This window comes from Heptranchias perlo, chromosome 22 (assembly GCF_035084215.1).
Source record: "Heptranchias perlo isolate sHepPer1 chromosome 22, sHepPer1.hap1, whole genome shotgun sequence".
NCBI classification, from domain to species: domain Eukaryota; kingdom Metazoa; phylum Chordata; class Chondrichthyes; order Hexanchiformes; family Hexanchidae; genus Heptranchias; species Heptranchias perlo.
Window position 1 is genome coordinate 41,394,557 of NC_090346.1, and position 24,217 is coordinate 41,418,773.

Genomic DNA, 24,217 nt, shown 5'->3' on the forward strand with positions numbered 1-24,217 from the left:
TTAGAGTGGTCAGCTTTTTGGGGACTGTTCATCAGCTTGTCATTAGTTTTGCACGTTGGTTGGTTGGTGATGAAATGGTTTCTTACCTCCTCTGATATAAATGGATCACAGGGTAATAAAAGAGATTCATTTGCTTCCTGCACTTCCCCTGGTACCACCAGCAGTTTACAGCAAGGAACAACACCTGGAACAGAGAAGAGGGTCAGTCCTATTCAGAACTAATGAACTCCTTTTATATCATCAGTTCAAGTGACTTCAACCATCTCAACTTTCTGCACCAATATCAACAATACTTTTTTGCTGTAATCCAAGGACACTACTCAAATTAAGAATGTCCTCAGAGCCCCAACAACCTGCTCAGTGACAAAACACAAAACATGGTGCGGAACCAATCTCCTTCCATAGACTAGGATACTCCAAGTGTAATTGCTGGACTTAGCCAACCTCAGCTGAGGCAGCAATTAGTGGATGCTACAATTGGTCAATGTCCATGGGTGAGGGAGAGGTGGTGTTTTCTTTTTTTGGGGGGCGGGGGAAAGGGAAAGCAATTTAAAAGAACAAGCAGACCATGCCATGGTTTAACAGCTCATCTGAAAAATCGTATCTCGGATAAAGCAGCACTCCTTCGGTACTGCACTAGAGTTTTCACCAGGAGTGGGGATTGAACCTTTACAGCCAAGCTGAAGCTAATAAAGTAGATAAAGAATACATATCAGGATAGATGATTAAAGGAAATCAGCCTGCTGAGTGTCAGGGGGGTGGGTGGGCTCACAATTTATGAGTAGGACAACTGTAAGAAAATTACAATGAGCCATGTTATTTTGCATAATCCGCCACAAATTCAAAACACCCGTATTAACAGCCATGTTTAGAAATCTTTTAAAACTACACATTTCAATCTTAAAGCCAACCTACAATATGTCAACAATAGATTATTGTTAAGCAAGTAGGCGTGAAGAGGGAAGGCAGGAGAGTCAGTGCCAATAGGCATCTTTATTTAAAATGCCTTCGCTTCTCTTCACTGATATTCAATCTCATCAAGAATGCTCAAAAAAAAACAATTCTAGTAGGAGGCACACGTCAATCAGCAGTTTACTTTAATCTCCTGTATGAAATCAAGTTAGTTGTAATGCTATTTTAAAGATTTCTGGCTGAGTCATAAGATTAAGATATAAAAGTTAGAAGTTATAATTTAGGCTTTTTGCCACCCACAAAAACAGTTTACCAATGCTATTACTTAAATAACAGTAATTAGCTTCAGTAGGTAAACTTCTAATTGCAAAGCAGCTTCTCCCATCAGCAACACACTGGCCCTGGAAACTGGGCCATGTTAAAAGGATGTCAATTAGAGTAGACTGTCTCCCCCCACCACCCCCAATAAATTAAACCAAGCTCAAAAAATTGAGAATCAAACTAATTTTTTCAAGGAGATATTATTTCTGCACAAACGGGAGTCAGAAAGCATGAAGATATGTGCTACTGAAGAGGTGTTGGGGCCTTTACATTGTGCGAAAGCACAATGAGAACGGCGTAAAATACAAATCAGTCCAACATGGGATGTTATGGGTTTAAATTCCAAGGAGAGTTTAAAAAAAAGAGCATGGTCCACCAAGGTTGACATGAAGCCTCAGGAGCCCATTGAGCCTACAATCGAAAACCATATTTGTTGTCAAAACACCTATGTTTTACATGTAATTAAAAATCTCAAGTCACTCAGCAACTAATTGACTACTGGGAACGTGCACTCCCCAAGACCCCTCTACAAAATATAAACCACTCACTTTCTACAGCTTAACCCATCAGAATTGCTCATCACTTTTCAATGCACAGAAACATACAAACCTTTCTGAACAGTAGTCACACATTCCTAATGCAGGAAGGTTTTACGCCTTTAAAAACCCTGGGAAAGAACTTTCCAAGCCCTGTAACACTGGGCAACTTATTGGAAGAGCCTAAGCAACACACCCACAATTTTTTGATGAGCTGTCTGCAAACCCTATATTTAAAAAAGGGGTTGAAATATAAAAACAGGTTGTTTTCCATATAATCTACAAACCTTTACAAGCACCAGACAGTGGGCCAATTTCTGTTCAGCGGAAGAATGCTAAACATCACTGAAATTACAGCAGAGGAATATATTCAGCCCACTGTCCCTATACCAGTTCTTCAGCTGGAGCTATCTATTCTCATTCCATTTCTGCACTTTTTCTCCATATTATTTTATATTCTTCCTTTTCGAATACTTATCCAATTCGCTTTTAAAATGTTACAGTCTCTGCCTCAATTGCCACTTGTGATATAGCATTCCATATTTTAATAACTGTGGGGGAGGGGGGGAAAATCAACTTCCCCCTTCATTTAAGAGATAATCCTGAATTGATGTTCCTTTGTTACTGATTTGCCAACAATGAAAACAACCTTTCACTATTTACCCCCTCAAAATCTTTCATAATTTCTGACAAATATTAAATCCTCAATTGTCTCCAGTGAAAAACAAAACATCTGTGGACCTTTTCTCCAATTTTACCTTAAATCCAGAAAAATGTCTCTTATAAATTCTTAAGCTGTATGCTATAAACATGACTAAGTACAGTAGAAACCTAAAAATATGAACATCTTAACCAAAGGGCAATCAACTGTTGAAATGCCGGTATCTTGAGTGTGATTTTGCAAACATTAAGCTTTAAAGCATTTTGCAGTGGACAGGATAGTTATTTCAATTTTCCTGTACAATGTGTAGGACTAGTTGTAATATGCAGTGATCACAGAAGAGGGGGAAACACCCAAACAGAAGAAATGCAGCAAACAGCACCTGTAGCACACAAAACATCCACAATGCGTTTGCAGACTTGAGGTTTGTAAGTTGAGGTTTGACTATAGGAGCAAAGGAAAGTCAGCACTGAAAGGCCAAGTACACAAAGTGATGCTCACCTGATCCCGAAGCTTCCTTGCTACCTGATCAATTTCTCCCCTGACAGATATTGACTCCCCACACCAAGGAGCATAAAATAGAATAACAGAGACTTCAGATACGTGACAATATCTTTCCACCTGGTCCAGTTGTCCCATGTATAGGTCAATAACAGGAGAGTTGGGGGAGAAAAATCGAACAGGAGGTGGGGCCGTTTTGACCACATCTTTTGCCCGACTGCAAGGGATCCAAAAATAAACACATTTACTTTTCATGATTAAATCACAATTTACAAAACAATTGCTAAAGCTGACAAAATATTAATAATGCAAGAAATGAAACTTGCTCCAACTTTGCACCCGTTAGTAGTTAATTTTATGACTTAGAAGCAACATTTGCAAAAAAAAAGCTAGGAAACAGACTCAAACAGAAAGGGAAATAAATGTAAATTTTTAAAAACACACTTTTTTCAACGTAACTCTAAATACTAAATGCTCCTTCCCAACTATTATACACACAGGCTTCCATCTGAAATCTAGCTTTTTACAAAGCATACATGAATTAGAGGGAAAAAAGGTTTGCCGTGACTGAAGACTTCACAATCCACAAGCAATCCAAGTAAAAAACTTGGTATTGCCTGGTCCCTCATTGTGCATTCATATCTTAAATAGGCCCCCACACCTCTAATATCATTGTCTTCTTGCCACCTGTAATCTAGCAACTCACTATAACAACTAGGCACCGACCGTTATGTCCCTTCAAGTAGTTCCACTGAAATGTTTTAAGTTAAAACTCACACATATAACTGAAATCACTGATATTTATCACTAACTCACTATGGGAGAAGTGTGAAATATTTTACACTGTACATGTAACTTATGGGCTCTGTAATCATCATTCAAGAATAATAAAGAATATGCAAGTGAGGAAATGGACTTCTTCTAACTTAAATGAAAACACAAATGATTCCAATTAAGTTTGTAACATCATGAGGAAGCCGTTAACTGCATCCACAAAAGTTGAGTCAAACTGCAGCTGACAGACATGAACATTGAATTGTGATACAGCGCCACCCAGCAACATAAAATGGGAATTGCAAGAATGCAATGGCTTCTTAGAGCTTGCAATGATCAGGATTTGACACAATACTAAAGACAACAAAAAAAAGGGGGTTTATTTTGAAATGATAAAATCCGGAAACAGGCATTAAAAGTTCTCCTGGTGCACTACCTGTAGTGAACAAAATTTCCCCACAACAGTGACCGAACAAATGACGCATGTGCATCACCCAGTTTCTTTCAGCCATTTCTCCCTTGCTACAAAAATAGACCAGTGAAGAAAAGTAAATACAAACACTACTGAAGATCTCAGATAGCCTGGCGCTACTCAGGGATACGATCGCCTACGTACCCGGGGGAGGGGGCAACACCTGCCTAATCAGCTTGGATCAGGAGAAGGCCTCTGACAGAATATCGCACACGTACATGATGGACGTGCTCTTCAAAATGGGGCTTGGGGATAGAATCCGCAATTGGATCCAACTGCTCTACACAGACGTCAGTAGTGCAGTTTCAATCAACGGGTGGAATCGGAAAGCTTTCCGATCAAATCTGGAGGCAGGCAAGGCTGTCCTCACCTCTGTCTTGTTCGTGTGTTGCATCGAACCCTTTGCTCAGTCTATCAGGAAGGATGCAGGCATAAGAGGGGCGACGACCCCAGGCAGCGAAGGCACTCAGGGCAAGGTCTCCTTGTACATGGACAACCTTGCCGTCTTCCGCCCGGTCTGCAGATTGATGAGCCAACTGGGACCAGTTCGAACTGGCCTATGGGGCCAGAGTAAATCGCAGCAAAAGCGAGGCCATGTTCTTTGGGAACTGGACCAACCGATCCTTTGTCCGCTTCACCGTCAGGTCAGAATACCTGACGGTGCTGGGCATCTGGTTCGGACAGGCAGGGGCGTGCACCAAGAACTGGGACTGTGGGATCAACTATGCCGCTCGATCGTGGGTAAGAACCTGGTCATCAAGTGTGAGGTGCTCTTGGTGCTGCTGTATGTGGCACAGGTATGGCTCATACCTCACTCCTGCACCGCAACAGTCACCCGAGCCATTTTCCACTTTATCTGGAGATCAAAAATGGACCACGTCCGCAGGGACACAATGTACGAATCTCCAGGGAAAGGGAGGAGAAAACATACCCAACGCCACCCTCATCCTAATGGCCACCTTTGTGAGTGGCTGCATCAAGCTGTGCCTAGATCTTCGGTACGCAAACACCAAGTGTCACTACGTGCTGAGGTTCTACCTGTCCCCATTGTTACAAAGGATGGGTCTGGCCACGATGCCGTGAAACATTCCCTCCAGTTCCGCCCCACCTGTCCTTTGTAGAAAGGTTTGTTTGGGGGGGAGGGGGGGGGGAAGGGAGGGAGGAGAAAAGTCAGGAGAGCAATAGTGATAGGGGATTCAATAGTTAGGTGAACAGATAGATGATTCTGCGGCCTCAGATGGGATTCCAGGATGGTATGTTGCCTCCCGGGTGCCAGGGTCAAGGACATCACTGAACGGCTGCAGAACATTCTGAGGGGGGAGGGTGAACAGCCAGAGGTCGTGGTCCACATCGGGTACCAACGACGTTAGGGAGAAAGAGAGATGAGGTCCTGCAGGCAGATTTTAGGGAGATAGGAAAGAGATTAGTAAACAGGACCTCAATGGTAGTAATCTCCGGATTACTCCTGAAATAGGAGGATAGAGCAGATGCATGTGTGACTGGAGAGATGGTGCAGGAGGGAGGGCTTTAGATTCCTGAGGCTTTGGGATCAGTACTGGGGAAGGTGGGACCTGTACAGGCCGGACAGGTTAAACCTCAACAGAGCTGGCACCAATATCCTCGCGCGGAGGTTCGCTAGTGCTGTGGGGGAGGGTTTAAACTAATCTGGCAGGGGGATGGGCACCAGGATGTAGCATTGGAAAGGAGAAACAAGATGCACAAAGGTTTGGGAGAGTCAGATAGCACTAGAGTAAGAAATAGTACGGTATTAAGTGGGATCAGACTAAGAGAGAATACAAGAAGGTCTAAGATAGGTTTACAGTGTATATGTGTAAACACACAAAGCATAGCAAACAAGGTTGGTGAGCTACAGCGCAATTAGCCACATGAGAATATGATGTTGTGGCAATAACGGAGACCTGGCTCAAAAAAGGGCAAGATTGGGTACTAAATATTCTTGGATACATGGTGTTCAGGAAAGATAAGGAAGGAAAGAAATGGAGGGGAGTGGCAGTATTGATTGAGGAGGCTATTGCAGAGCTGGAAAGGATGTCCTGGAAGGTGAAGGACAGAATCTATTTGGTCAGAGTTAAGAAACAATAGAGGTGCCATTAGTGGGTGTATACTATAGGTCACCAACTAGTGGGAAGGATATAGGGGAGCAAATTTACAGGGAAATTACAGAGGTGCAAGAGCCATAGAGGAGTGTTAATAGGGGACTTCAACTATCCTAATATAGACTGGGATAGTAAGAGTGTAAAGGGGAAAGAGGGGGAGGAATTTTTGAAGTGTGTTCAGGTGAACTTTCTTGATCAGTACGTTTCCAACCCAATGAGGAAGGAGGCATTGCTGGATCTGGTTCTGGGGAATGAGGTGGGCCAAGTGTCAGTGGGAGAACATTTAGGGAACAGCGATGATAGTATCATTTGAGGTTAGGATCAGATCAGCCATGATCTTATTGAATGGCGGAGCAGGCTTGAGGGGCCGATTGGCCTACTCCTGCTCCTATTTCTTATGTTCTTATGTTCTTATGAGGTTTAGATTAGCTATGGAAAAGGACAAGGAGCAATCTAGAGTAAAAATACTCAATTGGAGGAGGGCCAATTTCAGTGGGATGAGAACACATCTGGCCCAGGTAAATTGGAATCAAAGATTGGCAGGCAAAACTGTAAATGAACAATGGGCAGCCTCTAAAGAAGTGACGGTTCAGGTACAGTCTAGGTACATTATCACAAGGGGGACAGGTAAGACAACTAAAGCCAGAGCTCCCTGGATGACAAAAGGGATAGAGAGTAAGATGAAGCAGAAAAAAGGGGCATATCACATATGTCAGGTTGATATACAAGTTAGAACCAAGCTGAATATAGAAAGTTCAGAGGGGAAGTGAAAAAGGAAATAAGAGAGGCAAAGAGCGAGTATAAGAATAGACTGGCAGCTAACATAAAAGGGAATCCAAAAGTCTTCTAAAGGCAAATAAATAGTAAATATGTAAGGTGTAAGGATAAACCCAGCAACTACAGGTCAGTCAGATTAACCTCGGTGGTGGAGAAACGTTTAGAAATGATAATCCGGGACAAAGTTAATAGTCACTTGGACAAGTGCAGATTAATTAAGGAAAGCCAGTACGGGTTTGTTAAAGGCAAATCGTGTTTAACTAACTTGATTGAGTTTTTTGATGAGGTAACAGAGAGGGTCGACGAGGGCAATGCGGTTGATGTGGTGTATATGGACTTCCAAAAAGGTGTTTGATAAAGTGCCGTATAATAGGCTTGTCATCAAAGTTGAAGCCTATGGAATAAAAGGGGCAGCAGCAGCATGGATATGAAATTGGCTAAGCAACAGGAAACAGAGAGTAGTGGTGATACATTTTGGTAGGAAGAATAGGGAGAGGCAATATAAACTAAAAGGTACAATTCTAAAAGGGGTGCAAGAACAGAGAGATCTGGTGATATATGTGCACAAATCTTTGAAGGTGGCGGGACAGGTTGAGAAAGCAGTTAAAAAAGCATACGGGATCCTGAGTTTTATAAATAGAGGCATAGAGTACAAAAGCAAGGAAGTCACGATGAACCTTTATGAAACACTGGTTCGGCCACAACTGGGGTATTGTGTCCAGTTCTGAGCACTGCACTTTCGGAAGGATGTGAAGGTGCAGAAGAGATTTACAAAGTTGAGAGGAGATTTGATAGAGGTATTCAAAAATCATGAAGGGCCTAGGCAGAGTAGATAGAAAGAAATTGTTCACATTGGCGGAAGGGTCAAGAACCAGGGGACACAGATTTAAGGTGATTGGCTAAAGAACCAAAAGGTGACATGAGGAAAAACTTTTTTTTTAAAAAACACAGCAAATGGTTAAGATCTGGAATGCGCTGCCTGTGTGGGTGGTAGAGGCAGATTCAATTGTGGCTTTCAAAAGGGAACTGGATAAGTACTTGAAGGGAAAATTTTTGCAGGGCCACGGGGAAAGGTCGGGGGAGTGGGACTAGCTGGATTGCTCTTGCAGAGAGCCGGCACAGACTTGACGGGCCGAATGGCCTCCTTCCGTGCTGTAACCTTTCTATGACACACACCGAGACAAACATCAACTGCAGCTGGAAGACCATCACCCCAGTGAACGATGCCCTTTGATCTGCCTGAAACTTGCTGATCTTCCAGTGCAAGGAGCTGTTCATGACCAAGTGTTGCAAGCTAGCACATTCTAAGATCCAGGACTATGTGCTGAGGGACGCATTGAAGTCTGGCGCGGCCGCCGCAAAGGCTCAATGGGGAAAGGCTCCAGTATAGGGCCCTCCCACCATTGTATACCGAGGGGATAGAATCTGAGTAAAACTCCCTCGGGCTGAATGATTAATGACAGTAATGAATGTAATGTAACGTAATGTAGCTAATCTGTACTGACTAAGCCCTAGAGTGTCATGAACTGTATTTACCATGTATGATGTGTAATTGTATTATTTGAAGTGATATTTGAATGTACTGTACATCCCTTGCAGATTGTATAACCTGTATTGTATTGTTTTGAACTGAGATATTTGGATTGTACTGTATGTACCTTTACAAATTTTGTGAATAAAGTATATTTTTGAAATAAAAGAACACTACTGGAGTGGGCCAGCCTGGACTTCTGGAAGGGAGCTGCCTCAAAGCAGCAGAACTTGTCGTCCTTCAGAGAAGCCTAAGTACTCGCACTGCAGGGATCAATTTCATTCTCAGATTGTACATCTGACAATTTTCTGCATATTCCTCCAGCACAAACTCATTTGGATCATCTAGTTTCAACAATAATCAGTGGAAAGAAGTTACCGATCACACGGAACAAAGTCAGGGTTAACAAATTTATCTGGAGTCGGGCTGGAGATTTAAGGGTATGGTTTGTATCAGCATTTTAGGTTAGGCTCCAAAAGTGTGCATCACAGTACGATTCAGCAATGCTGCATGGCACTTTTTTCTCTGGAACAGAAGAGCAAATTTTTCTCTTATTCTTATTCTAAAAGTGTTCTAGTACAAAATAATGAACAAGCCCACATTGAAGATTTCTTTCTCCTTGATTAAGCGAATCAAGTTGAGGAGTGCATACAGAAAAGTAAGTTTTTACGGCAAGCAACTGGCTTCTCTCATATCAAAAGCAGACTTAAGCAATCACTATTGTAATTAAAGACTTAATACATCATCTAGACCAGGTAGATCAGAGATTCAAACCCCTGTCTGGGCACTACAACCCTGGGCTATGGGAGGTGGGAGGGAACTAGGTGGAAGGAACTAAAATTAGCAAACCCTGCTGGGAGCGCACACATGTAGACGTTCGGTGAGGACAGGAATGAACCAGGATGCAATGTCCCCACGGTGAACAGTCTGCTGACGCACACCAAGTGTCATACATAATTCACAGCCGCTAGGTGAGGTACTGTCGAGCACCTAGTGACCATGGAACTGTACCCCAGCAAGGAGTTAATACTTCCAGAAGAGAAAGGGGAGTGGAGCAAAATTGAAGACGAAGAAAAAAGGCTTAATATATGCACCCTTCATACATGGGCCCAGCAACTGAGGAAGAATAGGACTGGTAGCAATTCTGCAAATCAATGTTAAAAAAAAATCTAGAAATAGCTAATATTTCAGACCTAGATAGGTTCACTTTGTCTGCTCAGAACTGCTCTATTTATCCCTGTCAATATTTGGTATGAAATCTCTTTTGGTTTCTCCTCTAAAACCTTCAATTTTCTTGTCTGTACACATGGGAGCAAAAGAATGACTATTTGTCTTGGAGGATATTCGTAAACACAGCTTCTGGTCACTTGGTGATGTATCGCTAAAACCACAGTGGAAACAATTATTCATCATGATTGACCCCCACCCCAAGGCTGGGATAATGGAAATTGGCAGGAAATTGGAAGTCCTAAAGTTACAGTATACTAACGACTGCGCTACCTCCCCCCAGCTACCCGTGTCTCGGGTTTGTTCCAGGTCCGCTAGCTGGAGTTGCAGGGAGGTGCTTGGGGAGGATCTGCGAGCTACATCAGCCGATTGATTAGCTGTTAATGTCAGCAGGAGGACTAACTAAAATAAAAAGCCAACAGCCTCGAATTTTGTTAGTATCCCATTAATTGAAAAATTCCCACATTTAAAATCAAGAACTAGAGTAAAGGGTAAGGAATCTTACAACACCAGGTTATAGTCCAACAGTTTTATTTGAAAATCACATGCTTTTGGAGAAAGCCTCCGAAAGCTTGTGATTTTCAAACAAATCTGTTGGACTATAACCTGGTGTTGTAAGATTCCTTACATTTGTACACCCCAGTCCATCACCGGCATCTCCACATCATAGAGTAAAGGGAGTGTGGATAATTGAGGTCGCAGTGTACTTTTAGCCTGCCTCACTTTACTTCCCATCACGAGAAAAATACCATTGAGAACTTCAAGGAAGGCTATACAAGCACTTTTTTCCCATTTTGTAAGAGAAAAAGGAGTTGAATTTAAATCTCAAAAAGTGTTCCGTTATTCCGGGATACTTTTAATATTGATTTTTAACCACCTTTTGTCTTCTGCTTCAGTTGCATGATGCAATAGTTTCAGCTCTTAAGCAACATTAAGTCGAGAATGTGGTACAGGATTTGTTAAATCACACTACTATATAGTTAGTGCATATTGGTGCTACTTAAAATGTGGTATTAGTTACATTTTGCAGCTTCATAATTGTACAATTAATTACTTTGAAGTGCTGTGACTTATTTAAGCAAAGACAGCTGCTATTTTGCACGTAGCAAAATTCCACAAATGCAGTAATGAGATGAATGACCAGCTAATCAGTTTTTGGTGATTGCAGCTGAAGGAGGAATATTGGCCAGGACACTGGGAGAAACTCCTTGCACTTCTTCAATATCTCATTCAAAGCAATATAGCACAGTACTGCACTAGAATATCTGCCTAGGTGATGTTTTCATACAATCATACAGCACAGAAGGAGGCCATTCAGCCCATCATCCCTGTGCCAACTCTTTGAAAGAGCTATCCAATTAGTCCCACTCTCCTGCTTTTTCCCCCCCGTAACCCTGCAAATTTATCATTTTCAAATATATATCCAATTCCCTTTTGAAAGTTACTATTGAATCTGCTTCCACCACCCTTTCAAGTGCATTCCAGGTCATAACTGGCTGTGTAAAAAACACTGCTTCTCATCTCCCCCCTGGTTCTTTTGCCAATTACCTTAAACCTGTCCCCTCTGGTAACTGACATCCTGCCAGTGGAAACATTCTCCTTATTTACTCTATCAAAATCATTTTGACTCAGGTGACAGTGCTACCAACTGAGTCAAGCCAACTATGCTGAAAATATAAACTTAAAATACTCAATATTTCCCATGCAGAAACATCTGCACAAAGTGAAGAACTTCATTCAGTTACTCCGGGATATTTTTAATATTGATTTTTAACCATCTTTTGTCTTCTGCTTCAGTTGCATGATGCAATAGTTTCAGCTCTTAAGCAACACTAAGTCGAGAATGTGGTACAGGATTTGTTAAATCACACTACTATATAGTTAGTGCATATTGGTGCTACTTAAAATGTGCTATTAGTTACATTTTGCAGCTTCATAATTGTTGATTTAGTCCCTGTTGTGCCTGAATTTGCCATATTATGTGGGAAGGATTCAGGAACCAACAAATATACAATAGCACAAAAACGTAGTAAACTAAAGCAGAAAATTACTTTGCGGAGTGGTATAGATTAATTTATTAAATGTTCATTTATTCTTTTGTTTTGTTTACTGCCCTCCAATAACATTTACATACTTCAAATACATCCAACAAACAGACGCAAACTTAGTAGCTTTACTGCAGCTAGAACATGTAACCTATTGCTTTCAAGTCAGAAATTTAATGGAAATCTAAACTGTTAAAAGTATTTTCACAAATATTCTATCCATTCTAGTTTCAAACTGCAGTACAGCAAAGGGGGGAAAAAAAATCTCCCTAAAACAGAAACCCTCTTTAAAAAGCCTTTTTTGTGAGCTACACTATTCAGCAGAGATTTTAAAACCAGTGACAAAGTAAGCTTGAGTAAGATTCTTGGTTACAGATGCCTGCAGGATACATTATGGTGATTCAGCTTAACACTCAATGTGTTTTAGTTCATTAGTCACATCTGCATGGAAGATGACGACAAAAGATGTAAAACAAAAGTCATTATTGCATTCAAACTTTATATTTTCTATATGCACCAGATCCTCATTTCTTGGGCTATAGATATTATAAACAGTAGCCATAATTCCACAGGTTTAAGGTATTCAAATCCAGATACCTCATGGTAGTTTCTTTAAAGTTTTTTAAAAATCATTTAATTACTGAACGTTATAAAGTGATGTCATAAACTGAGCTGCATTTTGAATTACAATTCATACAGAAAACCTAGAATGTTAACTATCATTGCAGAATTTGATTATTCCAATTCTTCACTAGTTAAATAATTGTTTAAACAAAAATAAGATGTACACAACTAATTAATTTCCACCCTCCCTCCCCTGACCAAGGAGATGTTTCACCCAAGAAGCAAAAGTACAATTCAAGCCAAGCAGACTCTTAATTAGTACAAGGAGAGGACAGGTGATTCCTCTACTCTTTGACTCATCATCTAAACTTTAGAAGATACAAAATAAAGCAGTTAGTTCAATATTAGAGGCAGTTCTCAAGTCAGTCCATGCTTTACATGGCCATCTCATTTTATATCTTCTGAAGGTTGTAATAATCTACAAGAAGTTTCAGGTAGCCAATCAGTAATGTCCCTGAAGACTCACAGTCATAACTATACTTTAGTACAATTTAAATAATAGTAAAATTAATTAATGCTGGAAGACTAAAGTGTAGTGCATTATCTTTCATCCCCAGTTAACTTGATCACATTACTCACTACATCACAAATTACACTCAAGTTTGCGCTTCATTACATTAATGGAAATTCATGGCTTTTCCAAAAATCTGTGGAAATTTTTACATTACCAAACTCTGACTTCTTTCAAAAGATACCAAGCTTATTATGCAACATTAGCAGAGCTAAACTTACTACCTGATATACTATATTAGGCCAACTGCACCTCAACATTATTGCACTTCTTACACACAATTATATTTGACCAAGTTCACATAGTAGAAGACCTTTCCTTTTCTTTTAAAAAGGAGGGCAAAGTAAAATAACAGCATAATGGAGTTCTGATGTGTTGTACCCGAGTTGTTGAATGAAAAGTCAGATTGATCATTCCCCATACTTAAATGTACTTAGAGCAAGGCAATTCTTCAATGATTTAAAAGGAATTTGAACTTGTGCTTGCAAAAGTGAGGAGGGGGGCGGGGGGAGATGAGGGATGATGTGTGTCTGTGCACGCGTGAGAGTGTGTGTGCGTGCGTGCGTGCGACAGCGCGCGTGTCTGTGCGCACGCGAGAGTGTGTGTGCACGCGAGTGTCTCTGCACGCGTGAGTGTCTGTGCGGCGCGAGTGTGTCTGTGCGCACGCGAGTGTGTGTCTGTGCGCACGCGTGGGAGCGTGCGTCTGTGCGCACGCGTGAGAGCGTGCGTCTGTGCGCACGCGTGAGAGCGTGCGTCTGTGCGCACGCGTGAGAGCGTGCGTCTGTGCGCACGCGTGAGTCTGTGCGCACGCGTGAGTCTGTGCGCACGCGTGAGTCTGTGCGCACGCGTGAGTGTGTCTGTGCGCACGCGTGAGTGTGTCTGTGCGCACGCGTGAGAGTGTGTCTGTGCGCACGCGTGAGTGTGTGTCTGTGCGCACGCGTGAGTGTGTCTGTGCGCACGCGTGAGAGTGCGCGTCTGTGCGCACGCGTGAGTGTGCGCGTCTGTGCGCACGCGAGAGCGTGCGTCTGTGCGCACGCGTGAGAGCGTGCGTCTGTGCGCACGCGTGAGAGCGTGCGTCTGTGCGCACGCGTGAGAGCGTGCGTCTGTGCGCACGCGTGAGTGTGTGTGTCTGTGCGCACGCGTGAGAGTGTGTGTCTGTGCGCACGCGTGAGAGTGTGTGTCTGTGCGCACGCGTGAGAGTGTGTGTCTGTGCGCACGCGTGAGAGTGTGTGTCTGTGCGCACGCGTGAGAGTGTGTCTGTGCGCACGCGTGAGAGTGTGTGTCTGTGCGCACGCGTGAGTGTGTGTCTGTGCGCACGCGTGAGAGTGTGTGTCTGTGCGCACGCGTGAGAGTGTGTGTCTGTGCGCACGCGTGAGAGTGTGTGTCTGTGCGCACGCGTGAGAGTGTGTCTGTGCGCACGCGTGAGTGTGTCTGTGCGCACGCGTGAGAGTGCGCGTCTGTGCGCACGCGAGAGCGTGCGTCTGTGCGCACGCGTGAGAGCGTGCGTCTGTGCGCACGCGTGAGAGCGTGCGTCTGTGCGCACGCGTGAGAGCGTGCGTCTGTGCGCACGCGTGAGAGCGTGCGTCTGTGCGCACGCGTGAGAGCGTGCGTCTGTGCGCACGCGTGAGAGCGTGCGTCTGTGCGCACGCGTGAGAGTGTGTCTGTGCGCACGCGTGAGTGTGTGCGTCTGTGCGCACGCGTGAGAGTGTGTGTCTGTGCGCACGCGTGAGAGTGTGTGTCTGTGCGCACGCGTGAGAGTGTGTGTCTGTGCGCACGCGTGAGAGTGTGTGTCTGTGCGCACGCGTGAGAGTGTGTCTGTGCGCACGCGCGTGAGTGTGTGTCTGTGCGCACGCGTGAGTGTGTGTCTGTGCGCACGCGTGAGAGTGTGTGTCTGTGCGCACGCGTGAGAGTGTGTGTCTGTGCGCACGCGTGAGAGTGTGTGTCTGTGCGCACGCGTGAGAGTGTGTGTCTGTGCGCACGCGTGAGAGTGTGTGTCTGTGCGCACGCGTGAGAGTGTGTGTCTGTGCGCACGCGAGTGTGTCTCTGTATGCACGCGTGAGTGTGTGTCTGTATGCACGCGAGTGTGTCTGTATGCACGCGAGAGTGTGTCTGTGCGCACGCGTGAGAGTGTGTCTGTGCGCACGCGAGTGTGTCTCTGTATGCACGCGAGTGTGTCTCTGTATGCACGCGAGTGTGTCTCTGTATGCACGCGAGTGTGTCTGTATGCACGCGTGAGTGTGTGTATGCACGCGTGTGTGTATGCACGCGTGAGTGTCTGTGTATGCACACGTGAGTGTGTGTCTGTATGCATGCAAGTGTGCGCGTATGGGTGCGCATGTGTGCGTGCGCGGTGTGCACGCGAGTGTGCGAGAGTGTGTGCATGCATGCGAGAGACAGTGTGTGTATGCATGCTTGAGTGCGTGAATGAGAGAAAATATGAATGTGTGAATATGTGTGTATGTGAGTATGTGTATGAGTGTGTGTGTATAGGTATAGAGTGCGTGAGAAAATATAAATTAATATGTGTGTGTATATTTATATATATGTGTGTGTGCATGTTTGTGTGACTATAAGAGTGTGTGTATATGAGTGTGTGTATATGAATGTGCGTATATGAGTGTGTGTATATGAATGTGCATGTGTGAATACGAGAGTGTGGTCTGTCTGTGACTAAGCCTCTTACCTGAGTGCGAACCTGAGGGTGACCAGAGTACAGATGACAGCTATGGCTCCGCACACAAACTCGGGTCTCCTCGCCATCTGACACACCGCATTACTGACGCACACGCACTGCCGCTTCAGCTCTCTCTGTAGCCTCAGCATCCCTCGCCGTCTGCCTTTTATAGCGGGGAGGGGAGGGGGCGGTGGGGGAGCGGGCGGGCGGGCGGGCGCTCGCCGCCTTCTCACTCGCTCAGGCCCCGGGCTCTCGGTGTCGCTGTCGCCGTCCCTCAGGCTCGCGGCCAGGCGAACCCTGTTCCGCCACGTACTCGCCGACACTTCCGCTCCGTAACCCGGGACACCGCCGCGCACGCAGCACGCACACGCCCGCCCGCGCGTTCACGTTCACGGTTGGGGGGGGGCGCGCCCGGCGTGAACGCGCGGGCCGCAAGGCAACCTGGGAACCGAAGGAGCTTATCGCCTGGGGCAATCAATCAATCAATCAGACAGCCGGGTCCTCCCGTGAGCGCCTCCCCAGGGTCCCTGTGCTAGTTGGAATTGGGCAAGGGCCAATCTGGACACCCAGCTTTGAACATCGAACTTATGCCAGGTGAAGGCAAGAAGTTAGTGCAAAAAGAAATAACTTGCATTTATTCCGCGCTTTTCACGGCCAATCAAGTACTTTTTTCAAATGCAGTCACTGTTGTAGGAAATGCAGCAGCCAATTTGCACACAGCAAGGTCCCACAAACAGCAATATGATCATGACCAGATAATGTGTTTTTTTTTAAGGCTTTGGCTGAGGGATGAATATTGGCCAGGACACCAGGGAGAAACTTCCCTGCACATCTTCAAAATAGTTCCATGGGTTCTTTTACATTCACCTGAGGACAGACGACTTGGTTTAAAGTTTCATCCTGCACCTTTGACAGGGCAGCACTCTCAGTACTGCACTGAAGTATTAACCTGAATTATATGCTCAAGGCTCTGGAGTGGGTCTTGAACCTATGACCTTCTGACAGAAGCGAGAGTGCTACCACTGAGCCACGGCTGACCCAGTCAGAACTTTGAGATGCAGATTTACCTTATATCTTCAATCACTTTTTGTGCAGTACACAAAAGAACAGTTTGCTACAGTGTTGATTAATTAATTAATGTGGGTAAAATATAGGCTTGCTTCACCCAACCAGACAGACAGAACTTTTGCTACCTGATTCGATACATTTATCAGCATTTTGGAGCCTGCTATAACAGAGCGTAAACCTTAATGTATTTTTTTTAAAAATTCATCCTCAATCCCAATTCTACTTCCCATTTTATTTCCAAAAGCTGACAATTCCACAATGACAGGAGCGCTCAAATAAAGCCAGTTAATGCTGCAACACTGAGAACATTTCCTATCTGAAAAAGCAACTGCAGCCAGTCTTGAAGAAAATAAATCCTCACCTAAGAAAACAGCCGGTTATGCCCCAGAAAGTTTCTCTGAAGAAAATGAAAACTTTTTGAAAGCTATATTTTAAAAGCTTATTTGTTGTGTATAACTTCTTTAGGATATTTTAAATACATCTAAACACATCTGTATAACTGCAACTCCAAGAAACCAGAAGTTCATTTAAAATTGTTTTCTGTTTCAAATTTGCGCACAACAAATAATGGGAGAAAATGAGGGCTGATTAGTTGGAGGCTGGGACCAGAACCAATCTGATTGGTTCTAACAGCCTTCAGTCCTGTCCTTCAACCAACCTGGCTGGTTCTGACTGGCTCCAGTGCCATCTTCCAAATTATCTTATTGATTATGATGGCCCCCAGTTGGTTGCGAAGTGATGTGCACTCCGTGAATAAAAGGTTTGAAATCCAGGACTCAGATCAACTTGACTGAAATTTTATTTTACTTCCTTAAAAGCTGTTCATCTGTAACATCTTCCAGTTCTGAGGAAGGATCACCGGCCTGAAACGTTAACTCTGGGCACGATTTTAGCCACCAAGATTGAGTGGGTTGGGGGCGGAGGAGTAGATAAAAATCAATGTTTTTGGGAGCGGGCAGACAGCCCGGCTGAAACCTGCCCATTTTTGAATTAGACTTAGGCAAATCTGTGTGCGTGTGCACAGCAGTCACCAGGAAGTCCCGCCCCCACTTAAATCCAGCAGGCCAATATTTAAAAGGGCAATGTACCTCATTGAGATGCTTAAGGTACTTTAAAATCACTCAAGTGTCCAAAATATAATGTTACCTAGGTGGTTTTCCCACGGCTTCCGATTCACGCCTGGTGAAAGCAGGTGGGAAGGGCCAGATCAATGAAAAATACACGAAATAAAAAACACCTTAAAACCGCTGTCACATGGAATCCCCCCCCCCCCCCCCCAATCTCATCTCTCTCCCAACGGCTGATGAGGTCTCGCTCTCTTTCTCTCTCGCCCCCTCCCCCCTCTCTCGGATGTCAATCAGGCTGGCTGCCGGGTGCAAAACCTGGACGAGGCATTAATTGGCCTCATTAAGGTCGTGATTGCCTACATCCCTTCCGGGTTTCACACCCGCAAATCTCCCACCCCACCCCACACATGCCCTCTTTTTCTCTCCACAGATGCTGCCTGACCTGCTGAGTGTTACCAGCATTTTCTGTTTTTATTTGACAGTGATCTTATTGGACAGCATATCAGTAATAGAAGCAAGCTATACATCTATACATTCATCCATAGGATTCTCATTGGGTGCTAGGAGCATCACCAATCTAGGCTGTTCCTAATGCCAATTTTGCCTAACCAAGGGTTCCATAGCATATTTGCACCTTTTCTTGAAACACACCTACTTGTGCAGCAGTTTCTTTGTCCATAACTGTCAGTCATCCTGACTCAGCAGATGTCATATGATTGGTTTCGGCACAAAACTGCAAGATGAGGGTCTCCAATGCTTATAATATACACACACTAGTCCTCAAGGAATGATTCCATACTTATGATCTGTACTACACTTTACACTAACTGTCCTTGTTCTGTTTTATCTCAGCCTTCCTGATTCTAATTCTCCATACCACTCTGCACACAAACCCTTCGTTCCATCACATTATAGGCTAACTATCCCATCATGCTTTATGCTTATGCCAAGCCATTTGGAACACTATCCTACACAGTCCTACCTTCTAATTGATCTGACTTATTGATAGTCCTAGCAAAAAAACCTGATTTTTCTTTCGAAAAGCTGACACATGGGTTGAAATACTGATTGTCAACTTAAAACATTTATTATTGGCCTGTATGCACTATCTGATCTGTATTCCTACGATCCTCCTGGGTAGATAAGTTATTATGCAAAGACATTAATCTTAAAATTAGAGTGTGAGATGGGCACACCTAATCGTATTGGTGCAAAAAACCACAAAAGTTCTGGGGGAAAACGATTAAAAAAAATATTTTGTAAACCCACCTTTGCTCGTGGCTTCCTCATGCAACAAGTCAATCCTTGAAGGTAAATGGTCACAACTATTTACTCACTGCTTTCCTTGTGTGTTTCTCTAGTTCACTCTTAGACACCTGTTTGTGGTTCTTTCTTAAATAATAAAGCATTTGAACTTAGTTTTTGGTCCTTTGAGATTTAAAACACCACAAAAACACAAATTGAGTAAAGCCTGGGACACATTATGTTGTATTTTAAAGGAGTATAAAAGTCCTATTGCACCACTATATATATTATGTATTACTATAATCATAGTGATGTTAAATTATGAATAATACAGTCACCCCTGAAATCCTATCTTGTGAAACAAGTTCCTATTTCGTCTCAGTGAAAACCTTCAGGTAAAGCAAGCAGACAAACCCATTTTCCACCATGATATTAGCTGCTCCTGACTCACTCCAGATCCTGATTGTCTTCAACTTACTTCCCTCTGCTATCCTGGCTGCCCTCACTTGCTGTCTCCCTGTTCCTTACTGCCCGCGAGTTGCTTCCCTCCAATGCATTGCTGGCTACTATCTTGCTTCACTCATTTGTCCCGTTTGAAATTTGTGGTAATGGTGCTTTGCAAAGGTCAGTTCTTAGGGCTTCCCCCTCATTGATGATTTTAAATTTTTGTCCAGCCATGGGAAAGCAGCACCCAGAATAGCCTTTCCCAAACCTCCAGGCCTGTGAAATCCTTTTTGTTTTAAGGACTTTGTTTTAATAACAAAGATTTGAGCAGAATGATGGCCAGAAGCTCTGTGTTGGAGCTGTTACAAAACACAGATCTTTCCAAAATATGTCAATGGTGAAAAACAGTTAACATCAATAACCAGAACAGTATCCACTGTGGGAGTGAAACACATCTGACTTTAACTAACGATGCCTGTCAGATTGGTAACAAACAACTTAAAATGTGGAGTTTGACCCCATCAGGGTCAAGTTACAGTATTACGAAGGACCAAATACCTTGGGGCATTTTTTTTATTTTAAAGACAAAGACCCCACATAAATGCAAGTTGTTTTATGTTTATTCACAGTTTGGTTTACCATGATTAATTGCATGCTGGCTATGACCCACCCCCTTTTTCAGTCCCCTCTTTCATTCAATCAGATAAAGCTTGAGGAGAAACAGGAACAGTGCCATTCCATTAACCAATGCAGTGCCTCGGTAACAGTTAAGCAAAAGAATTTAAAGTTAAGCTCTGCTTTGGAGAGAAAACAGGAAAGAATAAGAAGAGAGTGAATGGGGAAGAAAATAATTTTTAAACTGATACTGCAGTATGAAGCTGGTCCTGACAGTTGTGTAACTTTATGCTGTCATGTTAATGTTTGTTTCAGCACCACAGTCCAAACTGGAAACATAAAAATCATCTGTCCCAGGATGGGTTAACTGGCACTATTACAGAGAGACTGAAGTTTTGTATGAAATCAGTTATCTGATCAAAGAAGTCCTATGTTTTTACATAAATATCATCCAAGTTACAGAACTAAAGCATATGTCTGTTACCATGGAAATGAGTTATTGAAGCAAATATTGATTATTGATATCAAAGTTATAATGGTTTTACTATTATAATCAAAATGGTTTCTCTATCATGCTATGTTAAGCTGGTTACAGTGGGGCTGGTCCGCTATAATTCAGGTATTGAGTTTCAATTTTTTTTCTTTGTTCTCTGAATGTAGGCAATGCTGACAAGACTGCATTTATTTCCTATCCCTAGTTGCCCTGAGAAGATGGTGGTGAGTCTTGTCCTTGAATCCCTGCAGTCCTTGTGGTGATAGTGCTCCCACAGTGGTGCTAAGTAAGGAGATTCTGACCCAGCCACAGTGAAGGAACAATAATATGTTCAAGTCAGGTGTAGTGTATGACTTGGAGGTGATGTTGTTCCAACATTGCTGTTCTTGTTATTCTTGGTGATAGAAATCACGGGGAGGGAGGTGCTGTCAGAGTAGCCTTGGTGAGTTGCTGCAGTGCATCCTGTAAATTGTACATACTGCGGTCACACTGTGCCAGTGGCGGAGGGGGTGAATATGGAGTCCAGTGGCAGTGGCACCATTCAAGCAAACTGCTCTCTCTCGGATAGTGTCAAGCTTCTTGAGTGTTGTTGCAGCTGTACCCATCCAAGCTGGTGGTGAGTATTATATCACACTCCTGACAACCCTTGCAGATGGTTGTGATGTTTTGAGGGGTCAGGAGGTTAACCATTCATTTCAGTGTACCCAGCCTCTGTGTCCTGCTTTTGCAGCTACAGTGTTGATATGGCTGGTCCAATTCAGTCAGTGGTGACCCCCAGGATGTTGATTTTGGGGTACTCAGCGATGGTGATGCTATTGTAGGTCAAGAAAAGGTGTTTGGGCGTTCTCATGTTCAAGTTAATCATTACCTGGCACAAATATTACCTGCCATTTGTCAGCCCATGTGTGGATGTTATCCAGGTCTTGTCCAGCACTGCTTCATTATCAGAAGAGTTGTGAATGGAGTTGAACAACGTGGAACCACCAGTGAACATTAACTTCATTAATGAAGCAGCTGAAGATGGTTGGGCCGAGGACGCTTCTCTAAAAAAAACTCCTGCAATGATGTCCAGGGGGTGTGATGACTGGCCTCCAATAATAACAACCATCTTCCTTTGCGTCAGGTATGACTCCAGCCACTGTGGAGGAGGGGGGGGGGGTTCTCTCCATAACCCCCATTGACTTCAGTTTTTCTATTGTTACACTTAAGACTGATTTATATAATGATCCATTATAATTATCATTTATTCCCAGAACTGTATTAGAGTAACCCGTGAAGACTAATATGACAAAATCTACAACCATATTGTGATGTTATGTAGTATATTTAGTTAAAATAGCTGTTAACAGAACAAGTTAGAAATGACTTAAGGTCTTCCTAGTGAGTTAATAGTAATTCTTTGCAGCGCTGGTGTTAACTACTGGCTGTTTATTTGACTCATTAATATGTAAGGAGGACTTCAGAGCCATTTTAGGCATCACATCTAGGGTTATATTGTCCTCCATTCAAAACAATGCTGTAATCTCTGGTGCAAAATAACATGGTAAAAGGGTAACAGTCCAGTAAAACACTATCCCATTCACATTGCTCATAAGGTTGCAAGTTTCAGTTCATAAGTGATGAGGATTTGCTAATGGAAAACTTGAATTATAATAAATGAGAGTCCTCCCAATTCATTGGCATAATAATAAAAGCACAGAAAAAAAACACGCCCAAAAGGGAATATACTCAACAAGCCTCACCATCATATTAGTTTGGAAACCAGGGTCTCTAACATGGGAAGATCCTACAAAGAATGCAAATTAACAATTCCTTGCAACATCAAGGACCTAGTTCTGGAAATCAGGAAATTGTAATGGGAGAAGCAGAAAACCTTTCCAAGCTGGGGAAAAGAATGAACTGGTTTTTATGATGTAGCTCCAGGGCCTTTATATAAGGTTACGTGCCACAACTCAGCATGAGGTTAAGGTGCAAATATGGCTTCCTCAGAACAAACTAAAGTTATCCAGGTTCCCACGGAGTGATTAATGACATAGCATACAGAAGCATTAATGATAAATACTGAAATTTCAAGTTGTTTTATCTCTTTACACTTGTTGTAATTCAAACAATTAAATAAGTTTGCTTCTGTATATTATACACAGCTATCATTGTAGAATCCAGTGCACTAACGGAAAGTCCAATTACGGCAACGTGAAAAGAGAACAGCTGATGTTACAATGCATTCTGGTGTTCATAGAAAAAAGTTTTTAACTACCATCTTTAATACATTTAAAGTTTTGAGACTTTTTGTGTGAGGTGTATTTCCTATATCCTGGCTACTTGTCATGCTTGAATATTTCTTTTAAGCTGCAAGGTACATATACACACTATTATACTTACCTATCAGCACTCCAACAACAGGTGGCACTGCTGCTGCTCCAAACTATCTTTTAGGACTATTCGTCCCGGTGCTACATGGCAGTACTGCTCCTTCAAACTCTGTCTGATGTTTTTTTTTCAGGTTAATTTTTATTTTCTCCTTTAAACTTTGTTTTTCTCTTCTCCACGTGTTTGGTGCCTCCAACCCCCCACCCTCCCCTCCCCTCCCTGCTTCATTCACCATCTCCAGCCTCTGCTGTTTTTCAACCATTGCCACCAGCCTCTCTCCACTTCCCGTCCTCTAAGCCTGCTTGTCTTTGATGCCACGAGCCTCTACCTTTTGCTCCCCCCCGCCACCCCTACTGCAAATATATTGGGGCAGAAATTACTTGCGAAATAACTGAGAGCTCAACAGCACTCTCTGTTGTTAGTGGCGAAATGGAGGAGCAAGTTCCAGCATTCACACACACGCAGTGAAACACGGAAATCCGGAACTTGCTCCTACTGGTTTCCTGGTGATATGACAGCTTCGAATTAAAGGGACATCGCACTCTGAAATCAGGAAAATCACTGAAAAAGTGCAAACTTGCTCACCTGTCCAGCTGGAAAGTAATTAATATCGCCTCAAATCAGGTACGCTTAAACAACCAGGCCAAAACTAAGTTTTAACAGCGCGGTAAGTCTTAAATGACTGCCAAACAACTAAAAATTAACTTTTAAAAATGTGGAGTCTCATTAGTCCTTATTTTAATAGTTTTTGATCATTAAATTTTTTTAAAATTAAAGTCTATAGCTGTTTTACAATGATTTTAATGTTGTACCTTTCACTTCCTGGTTTTAACGTTGAAAGCCTGCAGAGAGTTACGCAGTTTGTCAAAAATGCTGCAGTCTGACTAGTTGAGGGGAGCGTGTGATCCTCTCTCTTCTTCCAAGGGCCAAACTTCGCTTGAACTGACGCTGGGCTCTTCTCCGCTTCCTATTTGAGAAAGTGCCCAAAGAAAAGACCGTGGTAAGTTAGTGGGTTAGTATAAATCTATGGAGAGACGAGCACTGTTGGTTCGTTGCTCCAAGCAATTTCTGCCCAATAAAAGCACAATGAGGCTTGATGGTAGTGAGGCAATAGAAAAAGGGGAGACAGGAGCACATGAAAGGGGGGTTGGGGGGCGCTGTAGGTGATAGGCTGAGGGGGCTGGGCATGAGATAAGGTGTTGGAAGGAGATTAAATAATGAGAGGCACAGAT

General features: G+C 43.2%; 1 protein-coding gene across 2 annotated transcripts in view; it reads right to left on the reverse strand.

Annotated features, from left to right (window-relative positions):
• The window catches only part of txndc11 (thioredoxin domain containing 11), a 65,098-nt gene extending 49,074 nt beyond the window's left edge, over positions 1-16,024 (reverse strand). Inside the window, exons 1-3 of one of the 2 annotated variants that reach the window (XM_068003357.1) lie at positions 15,693-16,024; positions 2,932-3,148; positions 87-184 (exon numbers count right to left, since the gene is read on the reverse strand). In XM_068003357.1, the coding sequence (XP_067859458.1) occupies positions 87-184; positions 2,932-3,148; positions 15,693-15,832 (455 nt within the window). In that variant the 5' untranslated portion in view covers positions 15,833-16,024. The remainder of the gene's footprint in view (positions 1-86; positions 185-2,931; positions 3,149-15,692) is intronic. The other variant, XM_068003360.1, reaches the window with a different exon arrangement.
• Positions 16,025-24,217: the final 8,193 nt, after the last annotated feature.